This window comes from Manacus vitellinus, unplaced genomic scaffold (genome assembly GCF_001715985.3).
Source record: "Manacus vitellinus isolate BGI_N305 unplaced genomic scaffold, ASM171598v3 scaffold_58_pilon, whole genome shotgun sequence".
NCBI lineage: Eukaryota > Metazoa > Chordata > Aves > Passeriformes > Pipridae > Manacus > Manacus vitellinus.
This window is the reverse complement of record NW_021940671.1, coordinates 841275-864246: the sequence shown is the minus strand read 5'-3', so window position 1 is coordinate 864246 and position 22972 is coordinate 841275. Positions and strand designations below refer to the sequence as shown.

At 42.4% G+C, this 22972-nt stretch overlaps 1 protein-coding gene across 2 annotated transcripts in view; it reads left to right on the top strand.

Annotated features, from left to right (window-relative positions):
• The first annotated feature begins 1327 nt into the window (after positions 1–1327).
• SLC5A1 (solute carrier family 5 member 1) overlaps positions 1328–22972 on the top strand; it is a 43506-nt gene continuing 21861 nt past the window's right edge. The window contains exons 1-3 of one of the 2 annotated variants that reach the window (XM_018081984.2): positions 1328–1350; positions 17221–17345; positions 21117–21188. In XM_018081984.2, coding sequence (XP_017937473.1) covers positions 21120–21188 — 69 coding nt within the window. In that variant the 5' untranslated portion in view covers positions 1328–1350; positions 17221–17345; positions 21117–21119. Of the gene's footprint in view, positions 1351–17220; positions 17346–18685; positions 18933–21116; positions 21189–22972 lie in introns of those variants that run through there. The other variant, XM_018081983.2, reaches the window with a different exon arrangement.

The following is a 22972-nucleotide window of genomic DNA, read 5'->3' as shown; positions in this document are numbered from 1 at the left end:
AACATCAAGCCACAAGGAAATGGAGAAAAGCTGTGTTGTCCTGTGGTTCTGTGTCAGATGGGATTGCAGCTTCTGATGCTGTTTGATCTGTCCTGTTTGGTTCCTTTGGTTTCTGAGATAGATAGCCCAGCCCAGTATTTATCCCAGCAGATGTACAGTAACTGGGAATGTCATAGCTGAGCTTGCTTCATCTGCACCAGGCTCTATGTGAGTCTGTAATTTGTTTTCCACTTCTTTCCTGCCTTTCCCAATTTCTGTTTCATCATTGCTGACACGTACCTGTCTTGTTTTAATAATTCCAGGAGTTCCCAGAAATGTCCTACATGAAAGGTGAAGCAGAGGTTAAATAAAAAGTTGGAGGCAGCTGCTAAAGACAAGTAAGGTACACAAGAACAAGTTTAGTGAGTGTGTACAACAACGTGTAAACTCTGTGATTCATGTGAGGATGTGGGAATGTAAACAGTGGTTAGCACTGTGTGTGATGGGCAGATCTGTAGCTCTGATAGATTTTCTGTGTTTATATAACATACATATAATTGCTTTATGGATAAATAAATAAGCTTTTATGAAAATGGCTTTTCCAGACTTCTGCAGTTTGAGTGAATTACATGTCTAAGGCATGTTAGTCAAATTATATGTGTGACTGTCTCCACATATCAAATAAAGTCTCTGTTCTCAGTGCCCTGCAGATGCTCTGGAGTTCACGAGAAACCAGTTACAGACTTCCCACTGAAGTTCATGAAATGAACCCTTCTCTGCTCCCCCTGGGTCCTGTCCTCCTCAAGCTGAAAATCAAAATCCAGAATAAAACTCGTGCAGTTCCTATGGAGCTGCAAACAAAGATGCAGTCAGAGAAACTACACAGAGTGGTGGTGGCAGGCCAGGTAACTGAGGAGTTTTGGAGTGCCTGAACTATTGACTGAAATCCAGGGCTCCTGAAATGTTGGGAGAAGGCTGTAATGGGAGTGGCATCTCAGTTTTGGCAGAACTAGGAGAAGAGTCTGTAAGAGAATGTAACTTCATTGGGCAGGGAACAGAATTTCCACTTAGGTATGGGAGGTAACATAGGGACAAGGGTTGGGAGTTTTGATGTTTGAAGTCATAAAATCCTTCTATTAGAATTTTATTTCGGTCCCCCCTCCACATGCTTTACAAAAACTGTTTGATTGGCTATTTATTCAGTGTACTGCACAAAGCAATCTCAGCCCCTGTACCAGAGTAACTGTAAAAGAACATTGTCCTTCATGTCTGAAGTAATTTAATTTCCTCCTGATCAGATGGCAAGGAACAAAACAGCTCTTGGAGGTGGAAAGCAGCAGCCAGTGAGTGTTGGGAGCTCCCAACAGTCAGGTGAGACCTGTCAGATGGGCTGTGTTTCAGACCTGTGTGTGAGTTCTTAAATTCTAGTTTAATAACAGTGTTTAGTTAATCAACATGCAGTGGAGGGCTTTGCAGATCAGGCTGTTCTGGTCATGGTGACTTGCATCCCTGTAAAATATGTGTCAGTAGCCATGGCTTTAATGGACTGGAACAGCCTTGGAATTACTAGTCTGGGATACTGTTGAGTTCATGATTGAAGGGATATCTAATCCTACTTAATGGCCACTTGTGTTACTTTTCCTGTTAACTGAGCTTCAGAGTGACTCCTGAACTTGGGTTTGTTTGATTTCAGCGCTGTTCCTGGACCTTAAGGTTATTGCATTTAAGTAAATTTTAAACATTCATGTTTGGATCACATTTATTGGTAAAAGATGAGAAAGAAAGCAAGAAGCTGGGCTGTGTTTGGCTGTCAGGGAGGTGTGGGAAAAGGTTGTTAGAGCTGATGGAGTTTTGGTAAATTTTACTGGAAATTCACATGTTCATGATTTGTATTTGAGGCAGCTTTCCCTGCCTCTGATCTCTCACCCACATCAGGTTTCTGTAGATACTTAAATAATAATTATATGCTGTGCCAGGGCAATACTGGAGGTCTCACACTGGTATAGGATTATAGACTTGTTTTCCAGCAGTGTCAGCCCCTTGGGGTCTGTGCATGGAGAAGTTCTGTGAGCAGTAGAGGAGGCAGCTCCTGCGCTGGGAGCTGGGGGAGCTCTGCTTTTGCTGACTGGTGCTTCCATCTGCTGGAGAACTTTGTTCACACAGTGTTCAGTCTTTACTGTACTGGGAGAGACAAAAAAATCCTGTTAATTAACCCCCAAAGATTTAGTGAGCATTAATTACTCTGACAGAAACAATTCCTCTGTGATATTAAGTAGCTAACAGAAAATACTTAAACATGCTCTGTAGCTTTGCATTTGAAAGATGTCACTCTCTGCCTACCTGGAATCAATACTCTTATGTTTTATTCTAAAATACAGTATCTCACAGAGTAGTAATATAAATTAAAGTACAGATTCTACAAACACCTTCCTAGTGGGCTGTTTTGTGACTCGTGACCCACACTAGTGCTCTCAGGAAGAGCCTGCAGGGGCTGGAGAACTTGGTGGTCAAACAGAAGGGGGCAGGTGTCCCTTGGCACAGGGTGTATTTTATTATTGGGACTGGAAAGTTCACTCAGTGTTCCTGGCACGGCCACGGTCCATCAGGATCTGCATTCCTGGAGTGGATTTTTGAGTTTTGAAATTCACTTGTTTGCAGTAAACTTGAGAACTCTGGAACAAACTTGTGTGTAGAGACACGTAGCCAAGCCCAGCTAACAGAGTACTTCCCAGCCCACCTTTCTCCCTTTAATGAGCAATTGTCTCATTCTTTCCTGCAAATCCAATAATGTGAAATGACACCATAAAATGGTTGCTCTATCCTTGTATTATTTTTTGTTCTTATTAGGTTTTGTAGGAAAACCGTAGAAATAAAAAAAAAAACACCCAAACCATAAAATTTACAGAGAATAAATAGGATTTGTTCTGTGCTACTGTTATTTATGACAGTGTTGTTAAAAGTAATAATATCAGAGCACCTTTGGACTTGATACAGTGGCATTACAAATAAATAAAACATGCTTATAACATAAATTTTAAATTTAAATATGAAGTAAATTTTGAAGTATATATGAAAGTTATAAGCTTACATATAAGACTAGAGGTACTAAAAGAATAATTTTAGAGGCATTCATACAAACTATGTGGATTTTTTAAATAATATAATCCTGTATGAAGACAACATAATGAGCTATATTTATTTATTTAAATAAATTATTTAAATTATTTAAATGAATTCAGTAAAGGACAAAAAGGACAGAAAGTCAGAACACCTTGCCCTGCCCACCTGCAATCTCTGCAGCCCTGTGGCCTTTGGGATCATTATTTCACTGTGATAAGTGTCATCTGTTGTGCCTGACATGGCCTTCAAAACCAACTGCCAGAACACATCAGCTCCAACTCCTGCAAATTGCCTGGGCTTGGCAAGGCAGGTGCTTGGGTTTTGGACTTCACTGGGCAGGATCCACCCCAAGTGCCCTTTGGTTTAAGGCAGGGAGCTGGAACAATGTCCAAACACCAGCAGAGATGGATTTTAGTGGCTTAGTGTTTTTAAAATGATGAGAGTAGTAGGAAATACAGATTTGCATTTGTTCTTCTACTGCCAAGGAAAAATAGTTCAGGGTGTCTTTCACTGATGACACTTTGTGTTTTGTTGGTAAATTGAACCCCTGTGTGGGTGGTTGGTTATGTGCTTTTCTGAAAATAAACAGCTCAGTACTCCTAGGCAGCATATATTGTGCTCTGGGTGTTGAGAATGTGGGAAAGGAATCCGGGAATGGTGGGAACACTACGGCCTGTGTCCAAAATCTAGAGTTAGTGGAGACCAATAACTCATGTTTTCCTCAGCAGCTATCTTTGGGTGCATGTGCAGTTTAAGAAGTCATGTAGAGCCTAGAGGGAAAACCTTGGGCAGTTATTGCTGTCCTTGTGTTGTTACTTCATTGGCAGGAGCAGCAAGATCTGAAGCTGTAATTTAATAAAGAGGATTTTCTTGAAGTTTAAAAACCCCAGGCTGTCATTGTTATATAGGCAAATAAAGGCAGAAGAAGTGCCCTTCCCAGGATGCCCCTGCAGGAGCACATTCCAGTGCTGATGTGGGTACTTTCATCCCTGGAGAGGTTTGGCCCTCAGGATCTTTATGGCTCACGTACCTGAGCAGGCTGGATCTCACACCTGCACGTTGTGCACCAGGGACTTTAATTGCTTTTTGCTACCTTTGAACTGAGGTGGAGCTACTTATTGCCCTTGTTAATGGACCTGCTCTTACTGCTTCAAAATGTTTTCTCAGAAAGTTATTAATAATTTAGTATTTAGCTAATTGACAATATTTAATTTTCATTAGGAATCTATTTAAAGTGGCCTTAATTGCCTCTTATGTGATGTAACTTTGGACAGAGCCAAATCCCAGGGAAATGATGTTTTCTTACATCTTTCACTTATGATTGTAAACACAGAGGTGTTGGGTTGTTATGTTGATAAATGTGATTCAAATCATAAATTGACATAAAATTTCAGAACCAGTTTCCCAGCAGGTGAAGAGAATGAATACAAAATGGTTGAACCACAGTTGTCTGTGATCAGATTCACAAGAACTGACAACAAGTTTTTCATTGGATAAAGTAATAGGCTAAAAATGTTTTCCCCTGAAAAACATACTTGTACCATGTTAAGCACAGTAATGCTCCTTAAATTTGGAGATAATGTTGTTTATTTTAAAGGAAGAAAAGTGTCTGTGTGTGTACAGGAGGAGGGGTGAGTATTGATTGGAGCAGTTGAGTCATGGCAATCGATTTACTTCTGAGTTCCTGGAGAATGGCCCTGCAGCTGGTGGTTGGTGACTGCCTCACCCCTTGTGTCACTGACAGGGCAAAGAGCTGTTCTGGGCTGAAGCAGAAAGTTGCTGTGCCTTGGAAGCTTTGTTAAACTGGGAATAATGACTTATTTCCAATGGTTGAATGATGCAGTGATGGCAACACTCACTGGTGAGACTGTGGCTGATGTCCCAGTTTACAAGCTTTATGGAAGTTGCCTCCTCCACACTTCTGTGCTCACAGAATATCCTGAGCTGGAGGGGACCCACAAGGATCGTCAAGTCCAACTGCTGGCCCTGCACAGGACAACACGCCGAAAACCCCAGCATGTGCCTGAGAGTGTTTCCCAAACATTCCCTGAGCTCTGGCAGGTTGGTGATGCTCTGTTGTACGGTGTTGGTTTTCAATGTCATTCCATTACATCTTGGGAAGTAGCAAACAGGGGCATTTCATTTTAACATTCTTGATGTTCAGTGATGCTCAGCTTGGTGCAATAGAAGTCAGGGAGTCCTGGTTGCACTGACTGAGCCTGATGTGATGAGAGGACAGGAAACAAAAGAGGGTTCTCTGCTTACACAAGCTTGCCTGATGTATGAGTTTTGCTGTCTTCTTTTCTTCCCTGTGCCACCTGTAGTGGTTCAATGCACACCTTATCTCTTAATAGCAGTTCTGTTCAATCTGATTTGTAGATATGTCTCTCATACTAATTGTTCCATTGTATGCTTTGGTGCTACTTCCACCTTCTTTCTTCCTCTCTGTCAATTAGATCCTGTTTCCACATGTTTAATAATCCTTTCATTGTGTCTGTTGGTTCAGATGGAACAATGGAGCACTCCTTTTCTAGGTTTGGAATTTTTTCTTTTTGATGATTCTGATTGCTTTAGATAAACAAACCAAACAGATGAAGGCTGATAACAATGGGAAGAGATGAGTTTCTGGAACATAAATCAAAACCCTAAAGACAAACGTGGAGGGGAAAGAAAGGATCTGTGCTATCTCCTCTGAGGAACATTTCAGGACTGTCAGTGAGCTGTGTTCAGCAGGACCCAGAGAACCTCTGCAGTTTTATAGCACAAAAAACAACTTCATTTTTATTTTCATGCCTCTCCATGTCGTGCCAGCGGATGTCTTTAGAACTGCATTAGGGTTTCTCTGCTCATGTTGTAGATTTTGGAGCCCTGGAAATTCCATCTGCTTGCTTTCCATGGAAGCTCTAGAGGCAGCACTGGTAGGATAAGCCTGACTCTCACCACGCAGCAGCTCATTAACACCCTTCTGTTCCTGTCCTCCCCCTGACTCATGGGGGAACTCAGAAGCTCAGGAGTCTGTCTAAGCTGGCTGTTAAGTCAGGCTTAACTTCACCTTAGTTAGTGGGATCTGGTTATTGTGTGTGTGAGGCTGGCAGGGGAGATGCAGAAGCTACTTCTAACTCTGCAGAGCTCTCTTTCCTGATATTTTTGGTCCTGATGCCAATGGTTGTCAGCCTCCCTTAACTCTGAGGACTGCATGGATGAGTGTCAGTAAATGTTTTCAGGTGCTTATGGATCACGGGGTTGTGCTCTTTACTAATTGCATCAGAGTGTAAGGATATAAACAAGTTAATTACCTGGCACTTTGTGTTAGAGGTTCAGTGTTCCACTCCCTTTTGCCTGTTGCTGTTTTTACAGTGGTAGGAAGATTGGAGCCAGCAGTGATTTACATGGTGTTAATGATGTTTCTTGTTTCTATGGACATGATAAGCAAAAAAAAAAAAAAAAAGGACCTTTTCAGCATCATTTCCCACCTTCAGTCCCTGCTGAAGACCAGTGTTGGCACAAGGTTTGTTTGCTAGTTTTTTCTTCTTTATAACCATAAGTTTAGTTTTCTGGGGAGTTGCACAGTTCTTCCATGCTTCTTTCTTTCCAAATGCATGCCTTGTTCCACAGAGTATTCAAATATCCTTTTGATAAAAAACCCTTCATTTTGTGTGGGTGAACAAACAGTGATTGTGTGGAAACCCAAACTTGGTGTGAACATCTTTGAGTGAGGTGAACTCTTTGTAGAACGAGGCTTTTCTGGAATCTGTAACACAATCAGAAGGCATTGGATTGTGTATGATAAAAAAGGGGAATTCTCTGCCTTTCACTTTCATTCAAGCTGAAAGTCTAGAAATACACGGAGTCACTGCCCAGTTAGTGAAGTGATTTGTTTATCAGTATTTTCCAAACAGTACAAACAGTGAGTGTTTCTGGTCAGTGTCTGTTCAAGAGGTAAAATCCACATCCTTTTGTGACCAGCAGCCTTTATCTCCCATCAGTAAAACCTTTTCAGAGTTGTGCACAGAGCTTTGATATTTGTAGTAAACCAGAATGTTAAAGGCACCTCAGAGTGGCACCGTCATGATCTGTGCTGACTTCAGTCACAGGAGTCACCTGTGACTGTGCATATTCATCAGAAATCTGTTTTTTCATCATTGTAGTTCGTGTAGTTTAGGATTTCTTTTCTGTGGATGTGGGACACCCTCTTGTGATCTTGAGAAGGTTTCCCAAAGCATGCTGAAGTTCTTAAAAAGACTGCAACCTGTTTCCTGTAACAAGTTGTTCCGTAGAAAAATATAAAATAAGCTTTTTCTTTTTTCTCCAGGATTTCTTCAGGGTAAGCCACAGTGCAGCCTTACTGGACAAATTTAATTTCTGGAATATCATCCTGCTTTTTTTTCGTTGTAGAATATTTAAGTAGATAACCAGGAAGTTAATGAAATTTACTGATGTAAAATAAGTGAGGATGGTCTTTGTATGAATAAAGCCTGAACCTTACAGATACTGAAACTGGGAGGCTGCAGTTGGAGCAGTTCTGTAAAGACTAGGGAAGGCTCTTGCTCTTCTTCCAGTGTGGTCCTCACTCTGTCAAAGGGTAGATCCAGTCTCCTGAATCCCTAATGTTTCAGAAACCTTATCAGCCAAGATCTCTGACCTGGTCCTGTACACAGCTCATGTGCAAACCTTATTAAAAAGCACATAATGTGTTTGTTGCCAAGGAAACATAAGCCATTAAGCCCTAGGAACATAATTCATAAAACCCAAATTTTAGCTATTAACATCTCCTTTCTCCATTAGTGCCACGAACCCAACATGAAATAGCCTTGCAATCTCCATCTAATGGGAATGACACAACTGGGAAATGAGAATGGGAAACAAGGGATTGCAGTTCACTGAGCTCTAAGTGTGCCACAGTAATGGGAATGCAGGGCAGGCTTTGTTTTCTTCTCTTGTGTTGATCATCCACTGAACACCTGTTTATCCTACTGGTGTTACTGTGAATCACAGTAAAGGCAAGCCTTTGCCAAGCAGAGAAAGATCAGGCCTACATTTTCCAAGAGGTCTGTTTGGAATATGAAAATAAAAATTAGGAGCGGGAAAAGGAAATGATGAAGTATTTTCCACTGGCTTCAGTTTTAATATCTTAGTAATTTTAAATTTCACTTCTCTGGATTTTCTGTTATGAATATTCCATTACAACCAGCTAACTCACAATGAGTTTAACACAAAATGTGGTTATAGATGGCATTTTGTATTTTTTTGTTTAGGTCAATCTCAATTTGCTCTTAACAATCTAGAAGCTGTTTTCTTCTTCTTCATCCTTCTCTTCTTTAGGAATTACACTGGATTTGTTACTTTTTGTCATACTAATATTGCAAAGCACCTGGAAACTTCTTGTGAAGAATCCACTGCAGCTACACAGACACTTTTTGTCAAAATTTCACTGTGCTTGTATTCTCGGGAGTACTTCTAGCAAAAAAACAAAAAAAAGAGGAGGGGAGTGAATGGGGCTCCATTTTTGGCAGGTCTAAACTGTTAGTTGACACTCCTGTGCTGTCCAGGGCCACAGGCAGTCAGGTCAGGCTGACCTGAGTTATTGTTTGTACCTTGCAGTCACCTGTGTTCAGCTTTGGGATCAAGGAGTGGAAGGGGAGTCAGGGCCATTCCTGCCCTTTATTCTCTGTCCCTTCCTGCCCTTTATTCTCATCCATTCCATTGATTTTGAACCATCCTCTTTGTGTTAAAGAGGACAATTAACATTGCTGTCTGAAAGAAGTGCTGAATTTGCTGTAGTGGGGTAGGGCTGGTGCACTCCTGGGACATGGAGCCTCGGGCTCCAAGTCATCCCTGACAGTTCAGTGTAATGAACCAGTTACAGTCACTTGGTGAAGTCCATTGCCAGCTTTGCTCAGACTTTATTTGGGCACCTCCCCTGCAGCTCCTGAGAGGTCTGTGTAGGAACCAGAGAGTGATTGGGAGCTCCCAGACTTTGCCCCCACAGCCCTAGTGTGCTTTCAGCTCACGTGCAGTTTCTGTTCTGTTTAGTGTGGCACTGAAGTACACTCTGCTTTCTCCAGGGTTTTATGGGACTTTGCCTGATAACAACCTCAAGGATTTGGCAGTGAGTGACTAGTAAAAAACGAGTATATGACACTGTTGACTTTTTTAGTGGTGTAATCGTGAGAACGTGCGTCAAAACTCTTGATTTGTGAGCTGTGACAGCACACCTGAATGCAGAGATGGGCTTGTCAAACAGCCTGTGCACCAAGGGGGACTTTGAAGAAAAGGAAACATGTCAGAGATCTCCAGATAACATAATTTAGTTTGAAATGGGCCTCCAGAGACCATGAAGGGCAGGGCTGCCTTCAAAGTTAGATCAGATTGCTCCAATGAGATTTTGAAAACCTCAAAGAACAGAGATTTCTGTCTTTCTAGGCAACCTATTTCGGGGCTTAAGCACTTACACTGTATTTTGTCCCTTGTATATCCACTCACACTTTCTTGCCCTTGCACTGTTACTTCTGAGAACAGTGGCTCTGTCCTCTGTGTAACTGCCCTGTAGGTATTGAATGATGACAGTTGGTTTCTTCTCCCAAACCTTCTCTTCTTGAGGCTAAACACACCCAGTCCCTCAGCCTCTCCTCACATGCCACATGGTGCAGCACTTCACTGTGCTCTCTCTCTTACCAGCATCCATTTGGTGATGAAAGGCTCCAGGTGGGACACAGTGTCCAAGGTCCTGCCTCACAGGGATGAGCAGAGTTCCCTGCCCTGGCTGCTGCCTGTGCTCTGCTGGTGCAGCCCTGGGTGCCCTCAGCCCTCACAGAGACGCTGCCATTGCAGTACTTGTGCTGTTGGTGTACAAAAGGATGTCCTCAAATTGTCTGTGTCCTGATATCCATGTGTTTTCCTCTGTAAAGTAAGAAATCAGGACAATTGTATAGTGTGGAAGTTTGTGGAGAAACTTATTCTTTGATATAAGCTTTTTCCAGGTTCAGTGTCAGGAAAACCACTGAGCTACCATGAGGACACTTGTGCTTCGTGAGTGCCTGGCTCCTGTCCCATTTTTGATCTCCATTCAAACACTTTTTGCTGCAGCAAAAAGCAGCCTGAAGTGCCAAAGAACTGTTCTCCAGGCCACTCTTTCCCTTTGGAAGCTGGCAGCAGAGCTGCAGGCAGGCAGCCTTTGCTCAGGATACACCTTGCTGCTCCCCACAGAATACATCTAGGAGAGAGAAAGGGGCAGAAGGGGCAGTGGAACAGATGGAAAGGGCTGGGTGCTCCCTTACCCTTTAGGGTGGGATGCTACACACTGTCAGTCGTTTTTCAGATGCTGACAAGTCATGCAGATCAAGCCTGAAGAGCTTTAGCTTGTCCATCTAAACAGTGTCTTGGTCCAAAGTACAGAATTGTTCTGCAAATGCACTGAAACTACCAGTTTGTGGATTTGGAATGAGTTTTTGGATTCCAGGATTTTGGAATGGGAGAGACAAGACTTCTGTTATTGGTGGGGACCCCAATGCTTATTTGGCAAAGCAGCAACCAGCATGGAGCAGGCACTGAGCAGTGAGAAGGGAAGCCTTGAAACCTGGGCCTGCCACTGCTCTATTTTCAAGTGGTTTGGGACTTAAAACCTGCCACCACAACCTGGGAGGTGACACCAGCCATGTGGAAGTTTCTTGGCCCATTGTTGAGGATGCACAGGTGTTAGTAGCAGGTTCCTGCCTGTACCTTTAGGGAGTTGGCTTTACTGTTGTTACCTCTGCCAGTGAAGGTTGTCCCTTCCTGTCCCCAGAATGTTGAACAAGGATGTCCTGGTGGATGTTATTTAACAATGATTTGCCCATAAGGGTCACCTCAGTTCTGACTGGTCTGAGGCCCCGTGCTGGATTCACTGAAGCCTCTGATCATGAGGAAAAGTCTTACACGGTAAAATGAGTCTCCTTTCTATTATTGCCAATTGTCTGGGCTCTTAAGGAATCATTAACGAGTAGTAAAATAATAGCCACCATAAATCACTTTGGTGTCCTGTGATTGTACAAGAACGATTACTATTCTCTGCCCCTTGTGATCTCCTTGGAGAAAGTACAATTTAAATACTATTTCAGTCAAGTGAGGTCATTTCTAATGAATGAAGGTGTAAAAACAGCTTTTCATGTGTTTCCTAGTTTGGAGACTCAGCTTTCTTATGGAAACTCCTATCACTGATACGTAGGAAATCTCTTAGGATTTCTCAAAGTGGCAATATAATGTAAAAATGAACGTTTCAGGATTTGGAAAGAATTCCAACAAGTTACAAATCCACAATTTTCCAACAAACACACAGTGCTACTTCTCTGACAACTGAAAGGGCCTAATTGGTGTGGTCATCGAATTTTTTTTTAATAAATGTGTGGTTTGCTTGCTCTCTAAAGTAATCAGATCAGATTTTATCTGTGAGCACAAATGGAAGTTCGGATTCTTAACTGTCCCTCTGGGCTGCACCTGGAGTATTCTGGAATGTGACTATCCCATTCTATCTGTGATCTTTGCATGATCTCCCCAGAACATTTACACTTCTTTTGCATGAGCTTAAAGGAGGATCGACCACATTTGAGGAGTTTGAAGAGATTTTTGCTATTCCAGGACTAATCTCTGAGAGTAGATTGTTAGCTTGTATTCCAGTGTTATGTATTCCCTCTGTCTGGATAGATGGAAGCTGCATTCTTACCTGGGGCAACCCTGATCTACACAGCTAAGTCTTACAGTCCTCAACACAGTTTCCAATAAGGAATGTCCTGATGATATGAAACTTCTTAACTGATGCTGAAAAATGTTCCAAATTTTACACACCCTTCTTAAACACAGTGTACTGCACTGTGCAACTGCAGCTGAATCACAGCAGTCCCACACCTGCAGGATTGTGAAAGTCCAGGCAGTGCAGAGCTCAGCCTTCTCTCTGTGCACAGGGACAGAGAACCTGTCATCAGTGTTTGTCTCCTTGCCCAGTTACCACCCCCTTCACATTCACACTCTGTAGTACCTGCTAGGCTGCCCAAAGCTTTATTCCCTGTTCCTTGTTCCTGATGGATGAGCACACATGGATTTTACATACTGTTGTGTTACTGTGTGTGGGAAAAGCATAGGAATTATTCTTGCAGGTGTAAGTACCGGAGTGAACGTAGCTGCTGAACAAGTTGGATGTAGTTCTGCCCTATTCCATGTATCCATGACAGATCCTGCTGGGCCCTGAACTTCCTGACAGTTAAACAGGCTGTCAACAGCTCTCCCAGCCCACAGGAGCTTTTCCTTTTAGCAGTACTCCTTGAAAAATAGGTGGGGTTGATATGTCCTGCTGCTAAAAGTGCTATTAGGCTTCTCTCCCCTCCTTTCAGTATTGGTATCATTGTCCTGTACATGGATGTGTCAGTGTTTCATTTAATATTGTTGAGCTGAATAATTTGCTATATGAATGTAAATGTGTATTCTGGATTGCAGCTACACATTGTGCTGTGGACTGGATGAATGAAAAATATTCTTCTAATGACTGGGTTTGGTAGAAACAATAATTTTGTATCAAATCTTGGAGCAGGAGCCTGACACCACTGAAGAGAAAGAAAGAGGGCTACAATGCTGACTTTTTTAGTTGCTTTATGCTAATCCTGGGATGGCAGGAATGCACAAAACAGCTCCAGGAGGTTTTCTTCCTGAAGAACATTTCTTCTGATGGAGAGGATCCATAACTGAGTACCACTCTCATCCCCTGTATTCCCTAGTTCTGTAGTGGTTTGGGGAGCACCTGGTTTGGGGAATACCTGCTCTTCCAGTTAGTCGGGCCTCCTGGGGGTTTGGAGTTGACAGATAACAGGAAAGATGCAGCTTTTGAAGCAGTTTATTCCTGAATATTTTCCCTCTTGTGCATTCTTAGGCAGCAATCACCCTCTGTGCCCCTGTAACAAGGATGGGCAGGTGGTGATAACTCTGGGAATGCTGATGGCTCCTTGCCTGCTCCTCTGCTTTAGGCCCCAATGCAAAGCGCCCCCAGCACAGTTTGAAACGTGACCTCTGAACCATCAGCAGCCCCTGGACAGGGGGCATTTAGCAGTGCCAAAACTGGGAGAGCTGATTTGTTTTAACGAGAGCTGTGGACATTTGCAAGAGTTTCCTTCCTGTAAAGAGTCTTATGTTTAATTATCAGTTTGTCTGTGTTGTTTAGCTCTTACATCAGGACGTGAGGACACAGAGCTCCCAGCACCTGTAAGGAAGGAGCGGGGGTTTTTGATGTGCTGCTGGCAGCAAACACTCAGCTCAGAACGTGAGTGATCAGCTTGTGCCCCAGCCACAGTCCCAGAAACACCCACACCCTTCAAGTGGCATCCCTGCTCTTGTCCCCATGGTCTGACACCCGTGGGGAAACCTCCTGGAAATACAGCACATGCACTGGTAAACAAGTGTCCCACCGACTGGAACAACACAGATCTAATGGATAAAACTGTTCATCTCAGAACTCTGTGACTTACAAATCCTTCTAGATATGTGCAACTTCCTAGAAACTAACAAAATCTATCCAGAGACTGCCTCCACTGATTTTGGGGGAGATACCTCTGCACAAATGTGTCTGGTAATTTACCGATATTTTTTGTTTTCAGAAAATATTAGTATGCTTTTTACACTCTTCATGTTTGTTATTTCCAATTCTCTCAGTATTTTCCCAACTGTGATCCGTGTATGATCTTTTTTGTTGTTGGTTGGGGTTTTTTGCTTGTTTGTTAGTTTTTCCTTCCCCCAAGTAGGGATTTGCAGGCAATTCTTTTCCCTTTTATCTGACCAGAGGTTCCCGTGTTTCACTATTCCCTTTCTGACCAATTTATTCTCCAACAGCGAAGAGCGTTTATGCCAAATATGAATATGATCTCTTTCAGCCCAGATTCCTTAAAGAATGTTTCCCCTGGGTTCTCTCCAACAATGTTTTCTGTTTTCTCTCATTTTCAAGAAGCTTCATATTGTGTTTTGTACAGTATTATTCAGATTTTGTCCTCATTTAATTTTCCAGCCAAACACTGTACAAACAATAGGCTTAACTGAAGAGCCCCTGGGACTCTGTAGAGCAAATTGGACATTTTTATTAGGCTATTACATTAGCAGATTATGATCTTTTCCCTCCTCCACTTAGATTTCTTTAATCAAATTAACCTGTCAGATACAATAAATAATAATAATGTATTTGTTGCTGCTTGTTGCTGTAGGGCAATGAAAACATACCCACAAGGGCTGAGGCTATCCCTTGTTCCTCAGGGATTACACTGATTTTGAGGAAATAGAACATGAGCACCTGAAAAACTGGAGAATTATTTCAGTGGAAGGGGCATCAGCAGCTCACTCCATTTTATGCAGTGGAGATACTCTTTTCCCTAAAGCATTTCTAAAACACAAGTGGCAGCAATATTTGGGAGAGTTGTGATGATGTTTATGCATCTGGATAATTCCTTCCATTATTTAGTTGTAGCTGTAGCAGAACTGGCAGATCAGCATCCCTTAGTATCCATCTCTAAAAGATATTTTTCTGGACACATTGTTTTAGGGGAAAAGTAGGAAACTCCCAAGAGGGATTAGCAAGCCTCTAACATATACAAAGTGTGATGGATTAGATCATGAGAATAAGAAATAATGAGTGCTACTTAGCCTATTATTTATGAGATAATAATCGTAGTTCTGTTTTAATGAGAATGCTACTCAATTAAGAAGTTGTTTGTGGGGAACAATCTGCCCCACTGTCAGGTGGCTAAACCTGGTGACAGTCTGCACTGGTTCTGGGGAGTAATTTTTAATCTACTCTTCAACTTTTTTAGTGCCAGTGGAAATTCAAACCCATCTATTGCCATTAGTCCTCCCCTATTAATCTCCTGAATTCTAAGAATTAATAAAACCCTAATAAAACAAAAATAAATTAAATTATTTGCTGTCTTGGCCTATCCCGTATGAAGAACACAGTCCTGAGACTGTTGTTTGCATAACAGTGGCAATGCTGAGATGCTTCAGGGCTGAGTGATTTTAGTGATCACACAGAGATAATTTAATCACTTGCTGAAGAAGTGAATAAATTTCCTTGCTTCACTTCTGTTGGTCTATCTGCATATAGACCTTTCTTTTTATGTCCTCTGATATTTCTCCTCTGTAGAGATACTAATCAGAAAATGAGTCCTGAAAGTGTTCCTTTTTGTTATCTCTTTAGTCTCTTGATAAATACGTGGTTTTGTTCACGTTTCTTAATCTGATCCTCTTAGTGAATAAGAATAGAGTGACCTTGCTTTCTATCTGATAACATTTTAGGAAGGCACCTGTTTTCCTACTGATTTTTTTTCTTCTACCTACATCATACTTACTGGACTTTGGATCTTTTTTCCTTTTAGTAGTTCCTCTTCAGTTGATTCCATGTTTTAGTTTTCCACATTTTTATCCTCCTTCTGTGACTAAATCTTCTAATTAGACCCAAGTTTTGCTCACTTAATCAAGATTGCAGAAAAAGGACTTGTGGCATCAAACACAAGGTGTTAACAATCCTCTTGTCTCCTGCTCTAACTGCCACTTTCTATTATTAGAACCATTTTAGGAAAACTGTGCTGAGAGCCTTTGAACTTATATTTTGTCCACTTGCAAATATGAGCTCTTTTCCAAGTTCATATTACATGGCTAAGAAATAGAGAATTTACTAACAAAGTATGTGGCCTTCTGCAAGAAAAATAACTACAGATTTCTCTCTGGTTTTGTCTTTTATTAATTGTACAAAGGAAACTGTTTAAATTAGCATTTCTGAAGAGCACCTGAAAAAGAACTCTACTTGCTTTATCAAGAAGTTTGGAGGGATGCCAGAGAAAAGATTAGAGGAGTTCCTCAGTGGGAGGCACTTTGCATGCTGATGCATCTTTCTCTTTGTAGTTTGTTTGTTTTACTTTTTGCTTTATCATTTGCTCTCCTCAGGAGGAAGACATACACACAGTTTTGTCAGACACCAGCCTAAGTGGCAGTAATTCTGTAATTTTCTGTGCTACAGTTCCATTTTCTAATGACAACAGAGCAATTGCAGCCTCTGCCTAGTCCTGTAGAGATACTAATCAGAAAATTAGTCCTGAAAGTGTTCATTTTTGTTAGATCATGAGGATCTACCTGCCCTGTGCCCTGTCAGCCCTGCGGTTACACAGTGGGAGGGCAGAGCCAGGACATTCTCTTCGGGCTCCATCCCAGTCTGGGGTGGGATTTTGAACCAGTTACTCACTGGTCTGTAGCTATCTGTGCCCCAGTCCATTCCCTGTTTTGTCTATTCAGGTATGAACAGACATGTTCCTGATAAGCTGAATGTCATCAGGCTCAATCCAGAGGGGAGCAATCATTATAGGCATGGATCAGAGTCACTGTGTTATGCTACTTAAATTAATTGGTTTTCTCACTCCCATTAAAATCTCGGCTCACAGGGAAGAGGAGAGACATTTCCTCAATGTATCAAATTATCTGTCAATTTGTCTAGTGTTGGAATCCTAAACCTGCTTGAACAGACCTTTCAGGCTGCTGAGAGCAGCCCCCAAAGCACATTGCTGGCTGTGTGTGAGAAGGAGAGGTGTCATTGTGTCCATGCCACGTTCACCCATCACATCAGGAGCCTTACTCCTGCTTATCTTTGAAAGCTTTAACACAAAGGAAGAGTCAACCTTTTTCAAATCTGAAAGGCTGACCTTTCAGAGACCTTTTGTGTGCACTGAATTCATGAAGTGAATCACTGGATACACCAACAACCTCCCAGTACAAAGGTTCCAGGTTTCTCTCTGGGCTATGGATATAAGGATGTGGAGATGAGATATTCAGAGCCTTGGCAAAGCTGCCTCTTCTTCTGACAGTCTGGTAGATGATGCTTGGTTTGTGTTTGTGGCCTACAGAAATAGAGCACAATTAAGTTTGTGTCCACTGTACAGAAAGATAGGAATTGTGTGATTATTATCTTATAGACATTGATTCTCCATTACTGTTTCAAACCTTGGAATCTCGTTGGTGTGGTTCCAGCAGGAGCTGTGGACAGGAGGCTGAGGTGTTTCTCAGCCTCTGAGCTCTCTTTTGCTGAGAACACAGTTCCTGACTAATGTTTTCTTTGCTTTGCCTCTGTAGACTGACACAGAAATGGAATCCATGAAAACCAAACTTTTTGTGAGTTGCAAGGACCCCTGCGTCAATCTCTGTAAAGAAGTGCCATCTGCAGCCTATCTTAGGCAAACTCTTTCCTGATAATTAAGGTTAGTAAATAAGTCTTTTATTTTCCACTGAAATACACAGCAGGGAAGGTCGCAGCTAACGGGAATTTTGGATGCTCAGCAGCTTCCAGGGTTAATTTTTTCTCTGTTGGGACTTTAAGCTAACATTTCACAGTCCTGCAGGACAAACTGAAGAATGTGTTTTGGGGGAGATCCCTAAACTATCAGAGGATAGCAATGTTTTATAAGAGTATAGGTACTCAAACAATAGAAGAGATTTTAATTTTATTCTTATAAGTAATCACTGTATTATAGCTTCTTTACTGCCTTTCTTAGCCACAATTACCAAAGGGTAGTTTACCCAGGAAAAAATCATTGCAAACCAACAGAGCCAGACCTCGATTTCATCTCCTGAGGAAACAACACCTGCAAGATCAGCCAGACCTGCTGTGCTTCCCATGTCCTGGACTGCTTGTTCTGCTCAGTGTAACTTCAGGGTCATGTTTTACTCCCAAAAGGCAGCCTAGGCAGCTGTAAATGAATAATGATTCCCCAGGATCAAGCAGAGAATAGGACTCTCAGGTATCCCGAGAGCCCAGAAATGTGCCTTGCACCTGTATCTATTGTTTTAAATATCCTGGATTTCTCTGGCCTCTTCCAGCTCAGAGGATCACAGGCATCCTTTGGGGAAGCTCCCTTACTCAGAACTGTGAGGATCTGTCTGTAATCAGTGTGTTCCATGTCTTTGTGACTGGGTGTTTTGCTTAGCTTAATTCTGAAGAGGAGCAAATAAAGGGAGAGCAAACCCAAGCTCTGATGAACTTTGAACTTATTCAAACGTGAAGCTGGAGTAGCTACAATAGAGAACCAACAACATCATGGTCTAAAAAGCATGGAAGCATGGAGGCCCAGTAAGCTCCTGGGTCCAAGTCTGGTGTTCACAAGCATCTTTACCTGTATCCATGGGAGCAGTGTGAGCAGACTCAAGTTGTCTCCTTCCCAGAAATGCAGGGCTGTTTCTCCATTGAGTAATGCTGCTGAGTTGAGAGGTGACACAGAGGCTGTCCCAGATCCTGGACCCCTGGGTTTTCCCCAGGTGTCAGGTCACTCCTGACAGGTAATTGCTTACCATCATCATCTAAAAGAACTACATCTTCCGTGACTAGATTTACAGGTACAACCACTTAAAAAAAAAAAGTCCTCACCCACAGCGAGGTAAATATGCAGGTTTATTGCTGCCAAGCCACTCCTTTCCCTGTCATTCCTTCTCTGACATCTGCTCGTGGATGTTAAAACCACGAGCACCTTCAGCAGGAGCGCTGAGCTCTGAAATCTGCAGCACCTGTTACAGGAACACTATTTGGGAAGGAGTTGTTGTCCAGGGAAAAGCAGCAGCTTCAATTTGTGTCCCATGGGAGACAAGTGAATCTGAAGTTATATATTATATAAGGTGTAGGGAATGACAGCAGTTCATCATTAACCTGAACTCTGCAAGAAGCACATAAGGAGAGAAAGAAGAAGAAAGCCAGAGGAGCAGCCAGGATGGAATCCACCGTAAAGATCAACAATGCTGCAGACATCTCTATTATTGTCATCTATTTTTTGTTAGTTCTGGCAGTGGGACTATGGGTACGTTGGGATTTTATTTTATTTGAGTTTACTTAATGAGTACAATGTTGGGAAGATGGGTCAGTAAATGAAAATGTATAATTGCATAAAGATTTTGGTGCTTAATTGAGTTAGCAAGTATATAGTGGGCAAAATGTGGGTATTTATTTGCTGTAGAGGAGCTGGTAACGCAGGGAGGCATCCCTTTAGGTGGATGAATGGGACTAGTGGGAAAGGTGAAGTAATGAGGTTTGTGTGGGATGGGGCTGAGAAATGTGATCAGTAAAGACAAGGCCAGCCAGGGTCCCTGGGAGAAACAGGCTGGAGGGCAGAGATGGGGTTTGGCACCACGGAGCACTGGGACTGCCGGGAGAACTGGTGGTGTGAGGGGATGCCAGAGGAAATGGGGAGGAGAGGGAGTTGCAGGGAGAGGAAAGGACAGTGAGGTGGTGTGACTGTAACACTGCAGCTGTGACAGTGACAGTAACAGTGCAGCTGAGACTGGGACACAGGGGAGGGCAGTGAGGTGGTGTGACAGTAACTCTGTGACTGTGACAGTAACTCTGTGACTGTGACAGTAACTCTGTGACTGTGACAGTAACTCTGTGACTGTCACAGATGGGGAGGGCAAAGGAAGGGATGAGTCCAGGTTGTAGGTGCCATTTGAGGGAAGCATCACTGTGGCTGTTTCTTGCCAGCAGATCCCTGACTCCAGGGTGCAGTGCCACTGAAAGTGTGAGGCAGGAAGAGTTCCAGGGCTGGGAAGTGCTGGCAGTGCCTGTCTGCTCGTGACCCAAGCTCTGTGGTGCCTCCTGCCCTCAGCCTGTGGTGCCCGGTGTGTGAGGGCAGCTTGGAGCCTCATCCCAACCAGAGCCCAGTGCTCACACAGCCAGGGGAGAGAGGCAGGGCCCATCCCAGCGGTGTGACCCCAGAGCTGAAGGTTTTGAAGAGAATAGGGCAATACTCTGAGCTACAAAGGCATGAACAGTGGAATGTCACTGAATTCCATTTTCCTTGGGGCAAACTCTCCTGGTCACCTGAACACTTGACCATTAACCAGTGGAGAGGAGGCATTGCCCCTCAGGAATCCTCTGCTTTCCAGGAGCATCCCAAGAACATTTCACAGTGCAGAGAAGTCAGCTGCAGAACAAACCTCCCTTTCTAGTAGCCTGGCAATGTTTTGAAGAGCACCAAAAATTTAGGATCTGCACAGAATGGACACAACCTTTTCTTTGCCTCTCCACTATGGTAGTAAAGGCCAAAATAGCAAAAAATCTGAATCCCCAGTCCAGCAGAACACCTCGAGATCTGGCAGGAGGGAGCTGGGTCTTTGCTACGAAGTCTGGCAGTTGCTGTAGTTGAACTTTATATTAAAGGTCTGTGACAATTAAAGGCTGATCTGTGGCTTCTCAGGCCAATGTGTGCTGAGTTAATCCCTGAAACTGTTTCTTTCTAGCCACAGTGCCCTCTTTATTGGGCAAATGCTTATTTAGTTGCTGTGTGTAATTAAATGTAAAACTCTTATTTACTTCCTTTCTTCAGCATCAGAAGAAAAGGTCTGGCTAATTTTTCCAAGTCTTTTTTCTTATTCACCTGTTCAAAGTACATCAGAGGAGACAATGGGAATCCAGTAAATAATGCCTCAGGGTCATTAACAAAAATTGGAGGAAGCTTCCCTCTAAGGCCCATCCCTTGACAAATACAAAATGAGTTTCTGAAAAGGAAATTTTAGCTGGCTTCTTTTTTTGGAACTTCAGAGAGAAACAGGCACAGTGCTGATACAAGAAAACAGATATATATAGGGGCTGGATAGTATTGAGTTAAAAAAGCTGCACAGTTTCTGTTAATAAACTTGCACCTTACAGTCTTTTTTGATGCCTGAATTCAAAGGTGTTTCACCCCAATTAATAGTTCATATGAGCTTTTATTTGAGTGATCTTTTTTTTGGTGAAATTTCATTTTATTTTAATGTTTCACACTATATGAAAGGTGAAGCAATGAAGCTTGAATGGTTAATGTAGACCTAGGTAAAAGAATCATTGTTCATTATTTCCTTCATCATAAGGTTGTTCTTTTTAGTCACCCTTTCACTTTACCCTCCCTGTGTATTTTGCCCCTTAATTTGAGCTGTTTGCTCTTAGTCTGTGTATGGTGCCTATTACACTTAAAATATGATTAAAACTCTCTCCCTTCCTTGTTTTCCAGGCTATGTACTCCAGCAACCGAGGGACGGTGGGAGGGTTTTTCCTGGCAGGACGGAGCATGATTTGGTGGCCGGTGAGTGCTGTAAATTGGACTATAACATTATGTATAAGTCTTATCCATAAGAACTCTAGTCCTTAGAGATTAAGTATCTCCACAGTGCTGTTGAGACTGTGGTGGCTTTGTTGTGAAGATGCAAACCCAACTCTTTCTCCAGCCATGGTGACACAGGGCAAACTGCACAACCTCAGCCACTGGATAGGCAGGGAAAAGTGTTGGGGACAGTTGCTCTGAGCTTGTCTTGATTATGTGACCCCTTTGTTTGAACACTCATACATTGGTAATGTCAATGCAGACAAGTCCAGTTCTTTGCCTTTCAGCCCACTTTAAAACTTTTTAATACTGTGAATCTATTACTTTCACTGCAGTCAAAGAAGCTGGCTCATTTTAAGGTTATCACAGAGAGAAATTAATTTACTGAAATTTTCCCTTTTGTTGCTCTATTGTTTCCACTTTTGATAACAAGTGCTGTTCTATGCAAGGAGAAAATCCTGGAAATATTCTGATATGTTATTGGTAAAATACGGTTTAAATTTATTTAAAGATTATCTGTGACTTACATTGTTTGTCTTCTGTGGCTCTGTATTATCTTCCAAGATAGAGGAGTCACAGACACAGAGTGTTTCTAGCTATCCATCAGGCCTCTAGCAGAAATTATATTAGAAACAATTATCTATTTCTTCCAGACCATACAGTCTTTTTAATGTAACTCATTAGAAAAGCAGAAAACTTAGACAAATGTGCAGTTTCCTGTATTACTTGTGTTGTACATGCTTCCATTTGCTTGAATGGAATTCCACAACATTCCAGATCTTGCATTCAGTCCCAGATCTTGCATTCTCTCTCTTGCATTAAGACTTGTGGGTTAAGACTTTTCTCACATTGACTCATTTACAGGACCAGGACAGTGAGAGTAAATATTTGTTGTCTAAAAATTTAGGATTTAGGAATTGTCTTAAAGTAGGCTGCAGAAATACCTACACACCTTTCAGTCTTGTGCTTCAGAGAGCTGCTCTCTTTAGGGACATGAAAGGATTAAAGGTCAATGACAGTAAAAGGTTTCCTCATTTGTTGTAGTAGATCTAAGAAAATTCAGGTCCTATTGTAAGACTGAAGACAGAGAAAGTTTCCAAGTTATTTTAAGATAAACCCCATAATTCTAGGAGTAGAGAAAAAAACCCCAGATTACTTTGCTTAACTGTCAGTTAAATCAGTGGGCTGGTTTGAACCTTGTGCAATCCTGTCTGCCTGTCAGGGGGAACATGAATATCCTTTTGTGCAGATGTAAATGAGGGTGGAAGCAGCAAGGCAGAAAAGACTCACCATAGAAGACTTGTGTCTTGCTGCAGTGACACTGAGAACTCTTAATGATTGCCCTGAGGCCTGGGGGAGATTATCTGGCAGGAGTCCTCTGCCAACACAAACCCAAGAGATCCAGCAAGCTCCCTCCCTCCAGAGGGAAGCTAACAGGGATCACCCCTTCCCAAGCTCTGAGCTCAGCATGGACAAAGTGCTGGTCTCCACTGGAGTCCTGGATCTCCCCTTCGATCCTTCCCTTTGGAATGCCAGGAGTGGCTTCCTGTGCCATAAAAATAAACCTTTCTTGCTCTTCTTCCTTGTATCACTCAAAATAAACAAACAGCAAGCACTCCAAACCCTCAAACTAAATACTATGTCAGCAGCACCACCGTGGAAAGTTTGCCTTGGGTCAAAAGAGATTCCAGAACACCAATTCCCACAGGTTAGCAGGCAGATGGGATGTCCAGCACCCAGTGCAAACTGGGCTGAAAGGACAAGGA